Source organism: Oncorhynchus nerka, linkage group LG10, assembly GCF_034236695.1.
Source record: "Oncorhynchus nerka isolate Pitt River linkage group LG10, Oner_Uvic_2.0, whole genome shotgun sequence".
NCBI classification, from domain to species: domain Eukaryota; kingdom Metazoa; phylum Chordata; class Actinopteri; order Salmoniformes; family Salmonidae; genus Oncorhynchus; species Oncorhynchus nerka.
In genome coordinates, this window is record NC_088405.1 from 59858515 (window position 1) to 59877287 (window position 18773).

The 18773-nt window shown below is 47.0% G+C and overlaps 1 protein-coding gene across 15 annotated transcripts in view; it reads left to right on the forward strand.

Moving 5' to 3' along the window:
- Positions 1 to 18773, forward strand: part of LOC115135728 (RNA-binding protein Musashi homolog 2-like) — a 342501-nt gene that overhangs the window by 104844 nt on the left and 218884 nt on the right. For all 15 annotated transcript variants that reach the window (XM_029670752.2, XM_029670753.2, XM_029670751.2 and 12 more), the window contains exon 6: positions 5278 to 5370. In XM_029670752.2, the coding sequence (XP_029526612.1) occupies positions 5278 to 5370 (93 nt within the window). The remainder of the gene's footprint in view (positions 1 to 5277; positions 5371 to 18773) is intronic.

Here is an 18773-nt window from a genome sequence, read left to right on the forward strand (position 1 = left end):
TGCTTTAGCCTGGATTGCTTGTTGTCAGACAAGTGTCCTTATTTTAGAAAAGAGTCAAAGTTACCTGGCTAAAAAATCAGTTGTCAACAAACGCTGTTTCAGTTAATCAGGAGCATGGCAGTATCAAGTGGTGCTGTTGATGCTAAGCCTGGGCCCTAAGGGTTTGATGGAGAGGATGGAGCGGAGAGTGAGGGGCTCCCTCCCCAGCTTTAACCCCTCACTGTCAGACCTCCTCTGAGCCTTGCTGCTACTGCAGCTGTGCTCTGGACCAAGACTGCCTTGAGAAACCTCTGGCGTTTATAGTCTACTTCGATCTTATTGCATCTTAGGTCTATGCCGCTCTGTCATTGCTCATCCATTTATATTTATATATTCTTATTCCATTCCTTATTCCATTAGGTATTTGTTGTGGAATTGTTAGATATTACTTGTTAGATATTGCTGCACTGTCGGAACTAGAAGCACAAGCATTTTGCTACACTTGCAATAACATCTGCTAACCATGTGTATGTGACCAGTAAAATTTGATTTGATTTGGATTTGATACAGGGTATCTTAGATTAATATTGGAGTGTCCATTTTTCAGATAAGGAAATGATGGTGACAAATGAGACTTGTCTTTGTTGTGGTGCCTTGGTGTATCCAGTTGATTGGGGGAGCGGAGGGTTAAACCCTGGCCATGGTAGAGAGGTATTTACCCATCACACTGCCCTGTGTAGTTGACTGTAGTAGATCAGTATATAGACTCGTGGGAACACGGGGCTCTGGGAGAACAAAACACTACAGGGTCTCCCTGGTCGGTGGGAAGCTGGGGCGGACTAGCCTACAGGGAGGATGGGCTCACCTCCTCTCCTACAGGGGATTTGTCTCAACATCATAACTGAACTTGCAGGTTCTGCAGGAAACATAGTAGGAACCTTCTCAGCTTGTCAGTGTCTTTCACTAGTTGAGCTGAAAATGAGCTGAAAACCTGTCGAACTCAGAGCGAGAACTTTGTTCTGTTTTGTAAATGCAAAAAGGAATGATCTAATATTTGATATGCTCTTTTTGCTGTCATTCTGGTTTTCCACTGGCATACACTATATTTATCTTAATGATAATGTTTTTATATTGTCACATACCGGATAGGTGCAGTGAAATATGATGTTTTGCAGGGTCAGCCATAGTCGTACGTCAACCCTGGAGCAAATTACGGAAACATATTTTTCACCTTGTCGACTCGGGTATTCAAACCACTATTTGGTTACTGGCCCAAAGCTCTATCTGCAAGGCTATCTGCCGACCCACTTTCTCGGTAATGTTGGAGGTAACAATTGCTCTGGCTTGTCTGTGCTGTATACATCTTCATAACTGTCATGTCTTATAGCAGTCCTGCTGCTGGACCCGGTCTCCCTTCCCGCTGTTCATAGCCACATAGAACTCCTCAAATGTATACAGATAATGAAAGGCTGCCATATTAACTGCAGTCACTGAATCCACAAAACCCTGAGTATTAACAGTACAGCACAGCCGCCCCTTTCCCCGTTACACAGCCGCCCCTTTCCCCCTTACACAGCCGCCCCTTTCCCCGTTACACAGCCGCCCCTTTCCCCCTTACACAGCCGCCCCTTTCCCCGTTACACAGCCGCCCCTTTCCCCGTTACACAGCCGCCCCTTTCTCCGTTACACAGCCGCCCCTTTCCCCCTTACACAGCCGCCCCTTTCCCCGTTACACAGCCGCCCCTTTCTCCGTTACACAGCCGCCCCTTTCCCCGTTACGCAGCCGCCCTTTCTCCGTTACACAGCCGCCCCTTTCCCCGTTACACAGCCGCCCCTTTCTCCGTTACACAGCCGCCCCTTTCCCCCTTACACAGCCGCCCCTTTCCCCATTACACAGCCGCCCCTTTCCCCTTACACAGCCGCCCCTTTCCCCTTACACAGCCGCCCCTTTCCCCCTTACACAGCCGCCCCTTTCCCCGTTACACAACGCCCCTTTCTCCGTTACACAGCCGCCCCTTTCCCCGTTACACAGCCGCCCCTTTCCCCTTACACAGCCGCCCCTTTCCCCGTTACACAGCCGCCCCTTTCCCCGTTACACAGCCGCCCCTTTCCCCGTTACACAGCCGCCCCTTTCCCCGTTACACAGCCTCCCCTTTCCCCCTTACACAGCCGCCCCTTTCCCCGTTACACAGCCGCCCCTTTCGCTGTTAATACACATTATTAAAAGGAGCTGCAATTCCCTCCATCACCTCCACCTCTCAATCCCTGCACTGACTGGATGGGAGAAGGCAAGGAAGTGTGTATGCGCGCACACACACACACACACACACACACACACACACACACACACACACACACACTGGAGAGTTGCCCTCCCACCAATCAGTTCATATCTCATCTGAGTTCTCTGCTGCTTTTTAGATTAGGAATAGTCCTTTTGAAATGAGCTAATCACACAATATATCATAGCTGGTAATGCATTCAGAGACAGCGTGGATGATTGCAGGGGTAAGTGTGTCCTTGGAGGCTGCAGTCGGTGTCCCCAGCCTGGCCTGATGCATGTTGAGTTGAGGGGGAAGTTAAGGTTGCAGCTCCCTTCTGTCCTCTATGTCTGTGGACTGACTGCAGGGTGTGCTGGACATATTGACAGTGATCCCTATGGACAGGGAACTCATCCCTAGGTCCTGCTAGTCTCCCAGAAAACAGTCTCACAACACTTTGTTTTACTCTATGCAGATTTATTCTGCTCTACAAGCCGTCAGAGTTGTTGGATTTTTACAACTGGCCTGTTTGTTCTGACTGGAATTCTAATACACACACACACACACACACACACACACACACACACACACACACACACACACACACCCTCCTCCTTAGTCACTCAGTGGAAACACCAAACACTCTGCAGCCATTTCCCTAGAGAGGAGAAAGAAGCGAGAGAGGCCTGTTGTCTGTTGTCACCATGGAGAGAGAAATAGGGAAAGTAATTGCGTTGTTCCAGGGCTCTAGAAATCCCATCAGCCTTTGGGCAGCCCTGTCAGAAAGTATAAAGACAGCGCTAAAAACTTAACTGGCTACAGACAGGCTGGGGGAGCACCCTCGCTGAAAATGACTTACAATGGCCGGGCAAGACAGTCAGATTATCTATCAAGGGAAGCAGGTGAAACAGCTGTAAAAGATGTAGGAGGGCTAGCAGAGATGAACACTGGCTTGTGTTTCTATTACCAAGATTGCCAGTGATAAAAGTGAGTGATGTTGATAAATACCCACACAGCCTTTTATCACCAGCTGCCGTGGCTGTGGTTGCTGGCGACAACGGCGGGGCTGATAACCCTGGAGGCTCAGGGCCTGGGGAGGAGGGGGAATGAGATAGGGGGGAGGATACAGCTGCATTACCCCAGCCTGGGCTACGGCACAACAGCCCGCCGCCACAATTTGCATGGTGACCGGGTGTCACACAAATGGGATGAGTTCCATGCTAATGGCCCGGAAGCAGAATCACATTAGTGCAAATGCAGGGTGTTCTCAGACCAGGCCTGGTTGGAGTTGGATATGTTACAGTTGCATAAGGGACAATTTTGACATTTGAACATTTATTTTTTTATTTAACCTTTATTTCACTCGGCAAGTCAGTTAATTAAGAACAAATTCTTATTTACAATGATGGCCTACCCCGGCCAAACCCTACCCCGGCCAAACCCTACCCCGGCCAAACCCCCGGCCAAACCCTAACCCGGACGACCCTGGGTATATTGTGCGCCGCCTTATGGTACTCCCATTCACGGCCGGTTGTGACACAACCTGGAATCGAACCAGGGTATGTAGTGACACCTCTAGCACTGAGATGCAGTGCCTTAGATCGCTGTGCCACTCGGGAGCCCCTAACCTTATTCCTAACCTTTACCTAATTATCCTAACCTGCCACGTTAATTATCTTAACCTGTTGTGTAAGTTCTCCTAACCAGTTAAAAAAGTCACTTCTGCTAGTCAAAACCAGCAGGCCTGTCCTGAGAACTGCGGCCCGGGAGGAGAAAAGAGAGTGCTGGGGTGTGTGCGTGTGTGTATGTATATGTATGCGTGTGTGTGTGTGTGCACTCGTGCTTACATGAATGTATGGAACTACCATGTTAAGGAGTGCCATCATTTCTCTGGACATTTCAGTAACAGCTTGTGAGTAATGAGGTTGGAGTCGTTCGTTATCTCAGAAGGAACAGTGTTCTAACACTGTTTATCTTATTGTGACAATTTCCTATTTCCCCCAGAACTCCTTGTGTTTTTTAAATGCTCTGTGCACACTCTGCTGCAGATGCACTTAGCTGTGCCATGTTGCCCTTTCTCATGGCTTGGGTAATAATCCTTAATATTTCTGCTACTTTGGAATTAATTGAGGCTTTAATGCACTCTGATTCCTTCCTCCAGCACAAGCTAATTGTGTTTTGAAAAATAATAAATGATGTATTTCTTTGTGACTGTCTTAAGTGTTGAGTGTTTTGGATCAAATGTAAAGTACCTTTTAATGTTTTGTGGAGCAAAAACAAACATGTCTGTGGCGTTTAAAACGGTGAAATGGAGGCTTTAATTGTGCCACACTCTGTTTTGCCCTGTTGAAATGAAATATGTTTTGATTAGAGATAGCAGTGTTTGTTAAAGTAAAGTGCAATCTGAAATGACATTGTTAGATGTGTAATAAAACATTCCTCTTTGACAGATTCTCACCACAGGCTGCAGCACTGTTAGGAGTTGTTGCCTGTTTTTGAGGTTAGAGAGTGCCTTTAGGGGCTGCTTTTAGAGTTTGCATCAACATTACATCTGAAAGACCATGCCAAATAAGTATTATATTTTCTCTCATAGCAGGCAAGGGAAAAGGGTCCCTCTCATACACTTTTGGACAAAAAAAACCTGCTATCTAGAACCCATAAGGGTTCTTTGTGTGTCCTATTACAGACCCCTTTTTGGTTCCAGGTAAAAACCCTTTTGGGTTCCATGTAAAACCATTTCCACATAGAATTCTACATGGAACCCAAAAGGGTTCTTCTATGGGGACAGCCGAAGACCCCTTGTGGAACCCTTTTTCCTAAGAGTGTACACAATGCTTTCCACAAAAGGAAGTCTCACCATGACAATAGAGAGGCCCCTCCTTTCTCTTCTCTCTCGCTTTATCTCCCTTGCTCTTCCGTCCCTTATAGAGGGGCCAGTCTAGAGCTGATCTCATGTTTGGACTCACATTGAAAGGTGTTATGATGCGTTTTAAGCCTGATCACCCATCTCTTTTCTCTCTTCCCTTTCTCTCTCCAGATGGTCACAAGAACAAAGAAAATATTTGTGGGAGGATTGTCAGCCAACACGGTAGTGGAAGATGTGAAGCAGTATTTTGAACAGTTTGGGAAGGTAAGGAGAATCATTGTGGGTTCCTCCCTCATATGGTCTGGCAGTAGGCAAACCATGTCCGTGTGGGTTGGAGGGTGTTCATACCCTGTCACTGTCCTCGGCTGCTGTTTCCAGGCTGTGGTCTGTGACTAACCTCCCAGTCCATTCTGAGTGAAGGGGATGTGGACATGCAAATACGCAGCCAAACATACTGCAAGAGATTTGCAGAATTACATCCATAGTGCCTTCACACACCCACTGTACTCAGACACATATTCATATGTATTGTTAGATAATACGGCACTGTTGGAGCTAGGAACACAAGCATTTCGCTACACCCGCAATAACATCTGTTACATTTGTGTATATGACCAATACAATTTGATTTGATTTGATACTAGATTTCAGCTCAAGGTCACCTTGTGTGAAACTGAGGATGCTTCCTCTACAATATCAGCTCAGCACTTGACCTCAATAATTGTCCTTTGAGTATGTACTGCACATCACATCTCTGTGTTTGATATAATCTCTGTATTTCTGAATGGCCAGTTAAGTCAGTCATGGGTATGTAAATCCTTTAACACGGCCGCATAACTCCCTAGTGATATGTAGTTCCATGGTAATTATGGTCAGTGGTAATTTAGCTCCTGGGTATGGGAGCAGAGCACAGGCCAGGGCACTAGCTGGGATGTTATTCCAAAAGAAGATGACTCACAAGGGGAGGAAGTAGCAGTGAAGCCATAGCTGAGCCCAGCAGCGTGGAACAGCAAGAAAATATTCAGAGCGGGCATGGTTGTAATCATCGAGACTGAAAAGGGCTCAACACAAATGTCGACTTGATTGAATGACATGATTGACTTGATTATACAAAGTTTTTTTTTTTTTTTTTACCTCATTAAGGAATCCTCAAACACTTGTGAGGAGACAAACAAATCAGTCTGATTGTGTGTGTGTGCGTGTGCATGTATGTGTGTGTGTGTGTGTGTGTGTCACAGACAGGGAGGAAATCACAGTTGTTAGCCTAGGTGTTATTAGAAGGGGAGGTGGGCAGGAAGTGGCTTGTCTCTTCTGCCTGCCTGGCTGGCTGATGGTGTCTGTGTCTATTCCGCTGCATCCCCTCTGTGACACGCATCCAACCATTTATTAAATAACCTGGCTGTCCAATGCAACCCGCCATTATCACCACACATGCTGCGCTCTTAGGAGTCGCCCGGAGAAAGAAAACCAATTCATTTAGTTTCTCCTCCACAGAAGGATGGAGAAGGAGGGAAGGAGGGGGGATGTGGCCACAGCAGTGGCAGCAGGGCTCATCATTCAGATGTCTGGGATGTACATGTCTAGAATGCTTTAGTGAGGAGAGAGAAAAGGGGAAAGAGAGAGATATTCTCCTCTGTACCAATGCAGCGCAGGGCTCAGGTGAACACACTAGGCTAGCGACCTGGGAATTGTCTTTGGGTGCGGCTCTGTGTTTGTGTGGACTGGGCAAGGTGCGTGCGTTTGTGTATCTGTGTATGTGTGTGTGTGTTCAGGTCTAGGCGACATAGGCCAATTAGCAGGATGTGGGCAGGCAGGCAGCAGAGGTGGCGGTTGTTGTGGGGATAAGGTGTTCGAAACAGGTGGTGTGATCACACCGGGGTTACTGCAAGATATCTCTCTGTTCTTTCTCCTTTCTCCTCTCCTCTCCTCTCCTCTCCTCTCCTCTCCTCTCCTCTCCTCTCCTCTCCTCTCCTCTCCTGTCTTCCCTCAGCCTCTGACAGGGTAGGATACAGGAAGAGGAAGGGAACTGACAGCTCTCATATACATCACTCTCTCCCACTGTCCCACCTGTCATCATTAGTAAAAGTGCACATATCCAAACCCCCAGTACAACTTCGGAGAGGTCTGCCTGCTCTACATAGTGTTACTGTGTTACCCAGAGTACACTGAATACGTCCGAGTAATGTGCCGCTGACAGCCAGATGAATGGGCCTGAAGTACAGTATCAGTGTGTAAAGACTGATTCTCATGCATCCCAATACCCCCGTGTGACTGACAGTGACAAGATCTCTCCTCTCAGTTCCTCTGAGGCAGCCCATTTCTACTGTCTGTGTGTTGAGGGTAAAACTTACTGTACTGGCTTCATGTAGGACTGATGCATTAGGTTCACATAAGGGCCCAGTAACAGGTATGTCTGTATCCCGTAGAAAAGTCTAGGGGTGATTGTGTTCAAAATAAACACATCTCCTGGTATAATACCATTATGTGAGAGCTCTGCATCAGCAGATTTGTAATCATTCTTACATTGCATGCAGCTGTTAAAAACACTTACCATCAAGAAGCAAACAACTGGTAGCAGACCTTTGATTAAATAAGGGGGCCAGTGGTCACCCTCATAATTAATTACAGCCTGACATAACAATAGAACTAGAGACCAGGCCAGAAAAGAGGGCCTAACCACAGTGAAGGGTCTAACCACAGTGAAGGGCCTAACCACAGGAAGGGCCTAACCACAGGAAGGGCCTAACCACAGTGAAGGGCCTAACCACAGTGAAGAGCCTAACCACAGTGAAGGCCCCAATAACAGTGAAAGGCCTAACCACAGTGAAGGCCCCAATAACAGTGAAAGGCCTAACCACAGTGAAGGCCCCAATAACAGTGAAAGGCCTAACCACAGTGAAGGCCCCAATAACAGTGAAAGGCCTAACCACAGTGAAGAGCCATAACCATAGTGAAAGGCCTAACCACAGTGAAGAGCCAAACCACAGTGAAAGGCCTAACCACAGTGAAGAGCCAAACCACAGTGAAAGGCCTAACCACAGTGAAGAGCCAAACCACAGTGAAAGGCCTAACCACAGTGAAGGGCCTATTTATCTGAGATGGCTTATGCTTAGTCATTGGTTTACTGTAATCGGCTTGGAGTGTGTCTCACTCCAAGCCGTCCTTATTTGGCTAAGCTGAAACAACTGCTTGCCGCTTTGTTCCCCCTGGCCTTCACTGTGTTCTGTGCTGTGGTTTGACTGGGGGTCCAGTGCTTGGTTTCATCAGCCCCAGCCTGCAGTTGTTTCCAAGCCAGTGGGCTGCCACAATCAGGCCTTAATGTCCTCCTCTGCCCCGGTTCCCATGTCCTACTGGGTGGGAGCCAGCTACTGTAGTACCAGGAGGAGGATCCCCCTTAACATGTTCACGGCCACTGAGCTGATTGGTCTGCAGGAGGGTTAGGTGGGGTCATAGGGTCAGACTGAGGGAGGGTCCTGGGGGCATTTGAACCTGAGATCTCTGTCAGAAACATTTTCCATTTCTCTAAGATTAGCTAAATATCTGTCTACACATCCTGTCGTACTGCTCCCGTAGGACAGGGACTACACTCACACACTGAGGGGAGAGAGGGTACAATGCTGTAGGTGAACAGGAAGACACAAAAGTATGAAAGCCTGTGGTTTGTGTCATCTCACTATCCCTCAGTTCAGCACTAGGTCTCCTTCTCACACACTGACTTCCCCTGACAGGAAGCAGATGAGAGAAAAAAATGAAATATAAAATAATGAAAAAAGGATGCCTTAGTTAGTGACAGGAAATTTGTTCTGGTGCTCCGGTAATCTAATATCATGGCTGACATTTCGTTGTGCATTGAGATTTTGTAAATGGCAGAAAACCACAATGTGTGACTGTCCGTAACGGCTGCATCCAGGACTCCATGTTAGTTCATTTAGCATACTTGCCCAAGCGCTTACATTTAATAACATCATTTGAGTTTTTCAGGCGTACCAAATAAAAACAGTGCTGATGTCCATTAGTGCATTGCCAAGCTTCCTGCCCCAGTGAACGCAAACAACACCGTTTAGATCCCCGCTTCCCAACCAGTAAATATGGGACGCAGTGGAGGAAATCTTTGTTTGGGATTTGATGAGTTATTGTTTGTTTGCTAAAATGCATCAGATTAAAACATCAACAGACTGGAGTTTCCTTTTTTAAATGTTTTTTTGCTCATGCAGACATTTTTGCATTGAAGTGAAATATGAAATCCTCCAAGCTTAGCCTTTTGATGGTTGTGATATTGAAGTATTACAACATGAAAAACACTTCAAATCCTGTATTTGCCTTTATTAAGTTCTGAACCAGTTTTCTTTTCAAGCCTTTGATATGCAGGAGACATCCTCTGTGACACATCGTACCTGCATCGCTTCAGAGATATCACAGTAGCTCATTTCTCTCCAGTCACACACAAGCAGGTGGACATTTGCATGACATTTCCATATCCCTCTGTATCTCCTCTCACCTCTACGAGTCTAGTTGAACATTTGCCGACAGTATGTGGCCTAAACTCTCCATTTAGCACTGTGTTGGATTTCTCCATCCAGGCTGTGGTCTCTATAGTAGTAGGCCAGAAGGACACAGCTCCAGTGTTATTGCTGGTCAGAGCTGGCTTGATAAGCCAGCATCAGGTCCATAGGAGCTCTCATCTGCAGCATGCAAGGCTTGACGCCGGCTCTTCACTCTCCCTGCAGTCACTTGTAGTTAGGACCTGAGACAGAGCAGAGCAATGGAAATGAACTGGCCCTAAACCTGCTACTGTTGCAGGGACAAACAGAAAGAGGGAAAAGTATGTTTCCTGTGATGATGAGATCAGTGATACAACAGAGGTGTTAGAGATGCCTGATAAAGGTTCTGTATCATTTCAGCCTGTGGTTTTGAAAGTAGTGTTCACGAGCCTAAAATACCTCACTATCTGTAGGCCCTAGCTACCTACCTATCTAGTTTCTGATGGAGCTCTGTGGTGTGTCCTGCTTTTAGGACAGCGCATCATGGGGGATTGACACGCGGTGGAGGTGCGTCTGTGCAGACTGTCTACCGGCGTCCCTCCCTGAAATGGCTCCCCCTGGATAAGCCAGGATTGCCTTGATTGCGTTACAGTGACTCATTATGTCAATGGCTGATGGAACGTAGAGGCCCCAGTAGTGCTGCTTAAAGAACGATCTGTTTAAAGAAGATTGACTGTGATTGGATGGGATTCCCAGCACCTGCTCACTGGGGTAAATCTGGTCAAGGCAGAAAGCAGCAGCAGCAGCAATCTTCCCTGTGGTATTGTGTCAGGAAGGAGGAAATGGACGTGTGAGGCGGGAGGGAGGCTACAGCAGCCGTTCAAACGGCTGGTGGGTTGAACAATTCGTCAAAGGAGCTGTCAGAACTCATCTGCCACTCAGCATCCTCCTCCCTGTGACTATCAGAGCTCCTAAACAACCAGGCAAACCACAACCTGCTCTCTGCTGTGCTCTGTGTGGAGCTGTAGCCCAGGTGGGAAAACACACCGATAGAAACAGGCCCAGGAAGCGATTAGCCCTGAAAAAAGCCTATTTCCTCAGATATATGGAATTTCACAGCCATGAATGCAGTGCATTAACCTGTAAGCATAAGCCCAGGGGCGCTAATAACTTTCCACTCTGGGGCCACTTGATCTTTAAACGAGGGAGGCACTTGCCAAGATCACGCTCGGAAATTAATACATCCCCCGAAAAGGGCTCTTTTGGCCGCAGCGGTAGTGTGTGTGTTTTTCTCCCTCGATGGAGCGTGTGTGTGTGTGTTTAAAGAGGGGGCTGCCGTGACAGGTGGTATTTGGAGAGTGGTGTCGAGAGCCACAAAGGCAGGCGCTGGCCTCTGAGTGACAGGCCCCGCATTGCCGCGGCAAGCAACGCGAAGGCAGAGACAAATGAGAAACAAAATGACGGTGTCATATTTCACCTCACATCTGACAGGCTTCTGAAGAGATGTGAAACCACCTCTCTCCCAAATGTACCACTACTATTAAGTGTGGGGCTGTGCTGAAAAATGGAAAAAAAATCTAGCATGAGACGGTTTTCCCTAACAGCGGGTTGTCAAAGGCAACATTCCATTCCAGTGCTGGAGTGCTTTAGGAAATGACTGAGTTAGGCCATTTACACACTGAACAACCAGCCATAAAGTAGGAAATGAAAACTGGGGGTTTCTCATGGAACACATTGCGGTGTAACTGCCTGCCTTACAGTCAACCTGGGTCTTGAGAACCATTGTACCTTCATGTCTGTGGTATTTTTTTCAGCATCCTGCATATTTGGCCCTCCTATCCTCTAACAGCAAGGTGGTGTTATGAAAAAGCTTCCTTCATATTCCAAGGCTGCTGATGGCAGGTTTAAGGTGCGGCAACTTGAGGAAAACTCCTGACTGTACACAGGGCACACTGACTAAGCACAGTCCCATTGGTCTACCTGTACAGAGAAGTCTCTCTCTCTCTCTCTCTCTCTCTCTCTCTCTCTCTCTCTCTCTCTCTCTCTCTCTCTCTCTCTGCCACTAATCCAAGTACACAACTACAAGCTGCCTCCTGGGATGACTACCTCCCACGCTCAGCCCTGGTAAAAGCACTGGGTAAATGTCCTTGTTGTTTTTTTTCCTCTCCTCTCCTTGCATGGAAAGGTACTGTCTGTCTGTCTGTCTGTCTGTCTGTCTGTCTGTCTGTCTGTCTGTCTGTCTGTCTGTCTGTCTGTCTGTCTGTCTGTCTGTCTGTCTGTCTGTCTGTCTGTCTGTCTGTCTGTCTGTCTGTCTGTCTGTCTGTCGCTACCGTGGTTAAATGCAAAGGCCTAAGGAAGCCTCTGTGGTATTACACATCTGAAGCAGTGACTGCCCTTACACTAGAGAGGTGTGTGTGTGTGTGTGTGTGTGTGTGTGTGTGTGTGTGTGTGTGTGTGTGTGTGTGTGTGTGAAGCAGATACCATAGCTGTCCCTCAGCAGCTCAAATCAAATTCTATTGGCCACATGCGCTGAATACAACAGCTGTAGACTTTACTGTGAAATGCTTACTTACGATCCCATTCTCCACAGTGCAGAGTTCAAAAAGTACAGAAAATATTTGCTAAATAAAAAGGAAATAATAACACAACTATAACGAGACGGGAGAATGGTCTTGGTCAGGGAGGTGACCAAGGACCCGATGGTCACTCTGACAGAAGAAGGACAACCATCTCTGCAGCACTCCACCAATCAGGCCTTTATGGTAGAGCGGCCAGATGGAAGCCATTCCTCAGTAAAAGGCACGACAGCCCGCTTGGAGTTTGCCAAAAGGCACCTAAAAGACTCAGACCATGAGAAATAAGATTCTCTGGTCTGATGAAACCAAGATTGAACTCTTTGGCCTGAATGCCAAGTGTCACGTCTGGAGGAAACCTGGCACCATCCCTACAGTGAAGCATGGTGGTGGCAGCATCATGCTGTGGGGATGTTTTTCAGCAGCAGGGACTGGGAGACTAGTCAGGATCGAGGGAAAGATAAACAGAGCAAAGTATAGAGAGATCATTGATTAAAACTTGCTCCAGAGCGCTTAAGACCTCAGGCTGGGGCAAAGGTTCACCTTCCAACAAGACAACGACCGTAAGCATACAGCCAAGACAACGCAGGAGTGGCTTTGGGACAAGTCTCTGAATGTCCTTGAGAGGCCCAGCCAGAGCCTGGACTTGAACCCGATCGAACATCTCTGGAGAGATCTGAAAATAGCTGTGTAGCAACGCTCCTCATCCAACCGGACAGAATTTGAATGGGAAAACTCCCCAAGTACAGGTTTGCCAAGCTTGTAGCTGTAATTGCTGCCAAAGGTGCTTTGGGTCTGAATGCTTATGTAAATGTTATATTTCCGTAAAAAAAAATTGTAAACATCTCTATAAACCTGTTTTTGCTTTGTCATTATGTGGTATTGTGTATAGATTGATGACGGAGTAAAAAAACGATTTAATTCATGTTAGAATAAGGCAGTAACAACAAAATGTTGACAAAGTCAAAGGGTCTGAATACTTTCCGAATGCACTGTTTATGTGGGTAGGGATAAAAGTGACTAGACAATCAGGATATATAATAGAGTAGCGGCAACATATGTAAAGTGTGTGAAAGTGTGTCTATGTGTGAGTGTGTGTGGCGTCAATATGCATGTGTGTGTGTGAGCGTGTGTGTGTGTGTGTGAGCATGTGTGTGTGTGTGTGTGTGTGTGTGTTTGTGTGTGTGTGTGTGTGTGTGTGTGTGTGTGTGTGTGTGTGTGTGTGTGTGTGCATAGACCCAGTGCAAGAGAGTCAGTGCAAAATAATGAAGATAAATGAATACATAATAAAGCGGGTCAGTGTAAATGGTCAGCCATTTGAGTAGTTGTTCAGGAGTCTTATGGCTTGGGGGTAGAACCTGCTCAGGAGCCTTTTGGTCCTAGACTTGGGGCTCCGGTACCGCTTGCCGTGCGGTAGCAGAGAGAACGGTCTATGACTTGGGTGGCTGGAGTCTTTAACAATTTTTTGGGCCTTCCTCTGACACCGTCTGGTATAGAGGTTCTGGTGATGTACTGGGCCATACGCACTACCCTCTGTAGCGTCTTGCAGTTGGATGCCGAGCAGTTGCCATACCATGCGGTGATGCAGCCAGTCAAGATGCAGCTGTAGAATGTTTTGAGAATCGGAGGGCCCATGCCACGTCTTTACAGCCTCTTGAGGGGGAAGAGGCGTTGCCTTGCCCTCTTCATAACTGTGTTGGTGTGTTTGGACCAATATAGATCCTTAATGGTGTGGACACCAAGGAACTTGAAGCTCTCGACCCGCTCCATTACAGCCCTGTCGATGTGGATGGGAGCGTGCTCGGTCCTCAGTTTCCTGTAGTCCATGATCAGCTCCTTGGTCTTGCTGAAGTTGAGGGAGAGGATGTTGTCCTGGCACCACATTGCCAGGTCTCTGACCTCCTCCCTATAAGCTGTCTCATCATCATCAGTGATCAGGCCTACCACTGTCGTGTCGTCTGCAAACTTAATGATGGTGTTGGAGTTGTGCGCTGCCACTCGGTCGTGGGTGAACAGGGAGTCCCGGAGGGGACTGAGCACGCACCCGTGAGGGGCCCCCGTGTTGAGGGTCTCCATTTTGGATGTGTTGTTACCTACCCTCACCACCTGGTGATGGACCTTCAGGAAGTCCAGGATCCAGTTGCAGAGGGAGGTGTTCAGTCCCAGGCTCCTTAGCTTAGTGATGAGCTTGGAGGGCACGATGGTGTTGAATGCTGAGCTGTGTCAGGGGGAAGAAGCCGGAGTTTTAGAGTGGATATGTCAACAACATACTTTAGATTTACCAAAGGTATTTAGTGTCCCCGGGAGGGATCCAGTCCTCATTTAGTTTTACACCTAGGTCTATAGGTGTATAGGTGTATTGGAGTCGACTAAAGGGTAATGGAAAAAAGCTTTTTTGATAACGAAAGCAATTTAAAGGGAGAAAACTATACAGTACAAAATCCATCTGAAATATTTTCAAAGACAGCTGTATAGAAATAACTGGACATAGCTACTGTGGCACATCTGTAACATGGTCGCGTATGTTTGGTTGAAGGTGTGTGCATGCCTCTGGGCCAGTGATTCGGCAGAGTCAAGCCAGCGTTGGGCCAGGGTTTCATCAAAGGGCAATATCAAATGTTCTCTTTCCTGAACTTTAAGAGCACTTCAGGTCAGCCAGGGAAACAAAACGGCCCTTTTAACATTTCCCAGTGCTGAAAGGAATTTTAAAGGGAGGACACGAAGAGAAAGTGAATGTTCAGAATTGTCATGCTCTCATTGAAATTCTAAACTGAGCACACCATAAAGAGATAACTGACAAGGTAGGACAGGACTCAAAGACTGAGAGTGTTTCATATTAATGTAAAGGCGGACGGGACCATTCGACTCCAGCCCTGACAGACTGTGTTGCTAATAGAATCACTGGGCCATGAGAGAGTGTTTGAAGACACCTGCAGATTCCTCGCATTCCAGGGCTACAGCGGCAGGATGTTGCAACTTGCCAGATAAGACAAAGGAAGGAGGTATGTGAAATATGGATGCACTCTACTGTATTGGTGTCCTGAATGTTAGCGGAACTAATTAGAATGCATTTTTGAACCATGGCATCTTCGAGTGGAATGAAGCTTCCACATAAAGAGCAGGTCTTCTATCTGGCCTTCAATACCAGTGCTTCAGATTCACTAGACAGACTAACACTGGAACCATGAGGACAAAAGCTCTGAAGGTACAAGAGAAGGAAGAAGGGGGATGAGGAGGAGGAGTTGAGATGATTTAGTGGCCCCACCACTCCCCCTTTAGAGCCTGTACCAGCCCATCAGTTTTAATCCGTGTTTTGAGTTATGTGCTTTGTGTGAAGTTAGGTCTAGTTTAAGGGAATCCACAGTGTGTTTGTGTGTAGAGAGAGAGAGAGAATGATCCTGCAGGTCTAAAGGGTAAACACACCTGCTGTGTTCTGGGTTAAAACTGTGGACCCTGAGCCTCCTCCTCTCCTCACCTCTCTCAGCCCTACCTACCTTTAGATCAGGGCCACATTGACAGTCACAGTGGGAGTGGCACTGGGAGCTCTGTTAGACACACGCAGAGCTTCAGTTTGGCTAACATTGAACCCTACATGGGGCTCCCAAATTCTATCCCGGGTAATTATTTCTGATGGGGAGTGAACCGGAAGGATGGCTGTCTTCCCTCCTTTATTACTGGAATGTGAACCTCAAATTGTTTTGGATACGCCTCCTGCCGGGCCCATCATTGCTGTCTTCCAGCTGGCCAGCCAGCCTTGGATCAGCCCTACCAGGGATGCAGGGAGCATCGGCCCTTTATTACCACAGGCTGCCTGCTCTGGAAATGTAAGGGCTCCCAGGGTATGTGTGTGTGTGTGTGTATAGTCCTATGTATGTGTGTGTGTGTGTGGGAGGTGTGTATAGTCCTATGTGTGTGTGTGTGGGAGGTGTTTATAGTCCTATGTGTGTGTGTGTGTGTGGGAGGTGTGTATAGTCCTGTGTGTGTGTGTGTGGTGTGTATTGTCCTATGTATGTGTGTGTGTGTGTGTGTGTGTATGTGTCTGTGGGAGGTGTGTATAGTCCTGTGTGTGTGTGTGTTTGTGGGAGGTGTATATAGTCCCTGTGTGTGTGTGGGGGGAGGTGTGTATAGTCCTATGTATGTGTGTGTGTGTGTGTGGGTGTGTGTGTGGGAGGTGTTTATAGTCCTATGTGTGTGTGTGTGTGTGGGAGGTGTGTATAGTCCTGTGTGTGTGTGTGTGTGTGGTGTGTATTGTCCTATGTATGTGTGTGTGTGTGTGTGTGTGTATGTGTCTGTGGGAGGTGTGTATAGTCCTGTGTGTGTGTGTGTTTGTGGGAGGTGTGTATAGTCCTATGTGTGTGTTTGTGGGAGGTGTATATAGTCCTGTGTGTGTGTGTGTGGGGGAGGTGTGTATAGTCCTATGTGTGTGTGTGTGTGTGTGTGTTTGTGGGAGGTGTATATAGTCCTGTGTGTGTGTGTGTGTGGGAGGTGTGTATAGTCCTATGTATGTGTGTGTGTGTGTGTGTGTGTGTGTCTGTGGGAGGTGTGTATAGTCCTGTGTGTGTGTGTGTGTTATATATATGTGCACTTTTTTAAAGCCTAAAACGGAAGCATATGCAGAGAGTAGATCATACCAATGGTAAAATGTGGTGGTTCATCTTTGATGTTTTGATGTTTTGCTTCCACTTGTCACAGCATCATGAACTTTAACAAGTACCAGGACATTTTAGCCAAAAACCTGTTTGCCGCTGCCAGGAGGCTGACACCTGGCCGCAAGTGGATCTTCCAGTAAGACAATAACCCCAAGCACACATCAGTAATCCACATAGATTAATTGACCACAAAATCAAAATTTTTCATCTCAGTCTCCAGACTTTAACTCCATTGAAAACCTTTGGTTTGAATTGAAGAGGGTAGTCCATAAGCGCAGACAAAGGGTATCAAGAATCTGAAAAGATTCTGTATGGAGGAATGGTCCAAGATACCCCCCAGTGTTCTCTAATATCATCAAATATTTTAGAAAAAGGCTCAGTGTCTCAGTACACTGAGGGTAGGGTGCTGGAGTACTAAAAATAGGGGTACCACTAATTTTGACCCCAATTTTTTTCATTACTTATTAAACTAAATTTCATTCTCTGAGCAATTGTATTAGTATACCACAGCTAGAGTACTGTATGTCTTCATCCTCCCCTGTCCTTGTGTTTAGAACAGCCCCTACATCAGCCAGCCACTAACCTGCACTCTGTATTTCACTGCCCAGCAGGAGACCATTCTCTAGACTCAGACTCTTGGTGGGGAGGTGAACACACTCATTTTGTCTCTTGTTTCTTTCTTGTTGTATTTTCAAAACATAAGTAAGTCAACTGCTGTCTTACGTGACTTTACTGCAATTCAGTAGGTTCAAATTATTTACAAAATGGTGTTGAAAATCCCCCTAAGCTTTCTAATCCCTGAGTTACTGTGGCAACCTGAAGAAGTTGATTAGTCATATCATTACAACACTATCTGTGTCAAAATGTGATTGGTGTGTTCATGCTGAAGGATTACTGGGTTTACAACGCTAATGCAGGACATAATAGCAGTCGTAAGTACAGACGGATGGGTGTGCATCAAATGATTCTCCGCTGGCTTAACGTTAGTTAACGTTACTGAAAGAGGATTCATACAGTTCATATAGGAATTAATCATGTTCAACTAGACTTCCTCTTTGTACATCAAATCAAGTTGTATTGGTTGCATACATATATATACACTGCTCCAAAAAATAAAGGGAACACTTAAACAACACAATGTAACTCCAAGTCAATCACACTTCTGTGAAACCAAACTATCCACTTAGGAAGCAACACTGATTGACAATAAATGTCACATGCTGTTGTGCAAATGGAATAGACAACAGGTGGAAATTATAGGCAATTAGCAAGACACCCCCAATAAAGGAGTGGTTCTGCAGGTGGTGACCAGACCACTTCTCAGTTCCTATGCTTCCTGGCTGATGTTTTGGTCACTTTTGAATGCTGGCGGTGCTTTCACTCTAGTGGTAGCATGAGACGGAGTCTACAACCCACACAAGTGGCTCAGGTAGTGCAGCTCATCCAGGATGGCACATTAATGCGAGCTGTGGCAAGAAGGTTTGCTGTGTCTGTCAGTGTAGTGTCCAGAGCATGGAGGCGCTACCAGGAGACAGGCCAGTACATCAGGAGACGTGGAGGAGGCCGTAGGAGGGCAACAACCCAGCAGCAGGACCGCTACCTCCGCCTTTGTGCAAGGAGGAGCAGGAAGAGCACTGCCAGAGCCCTGCAAAATGACCTCCAGCAGGCCACAAATGTGCATGTGTCTGCTCAAACGGTCAGAAACTCCATGAGGGTGGTATGAGGGCCCGACGTCCACAGGTGGGGGTTGTGCTTACAGCCCCCGTGCAGGACATTTGGCATTTGCCAGAGAACACCAAGATTGGCAAATTCGCCACTGGCGCCCTGTGCTCTTCACAGATGAAAGCAGGTTCACACTGAGCACATGTGACAGACGTGACAGTCTGGAGACGCCGTGGAGAACGTTCTGCTGCCTGCAACATCCTCCAGCATGACGGTTTGGCGGTGGGTCAGTCATGGTGTGG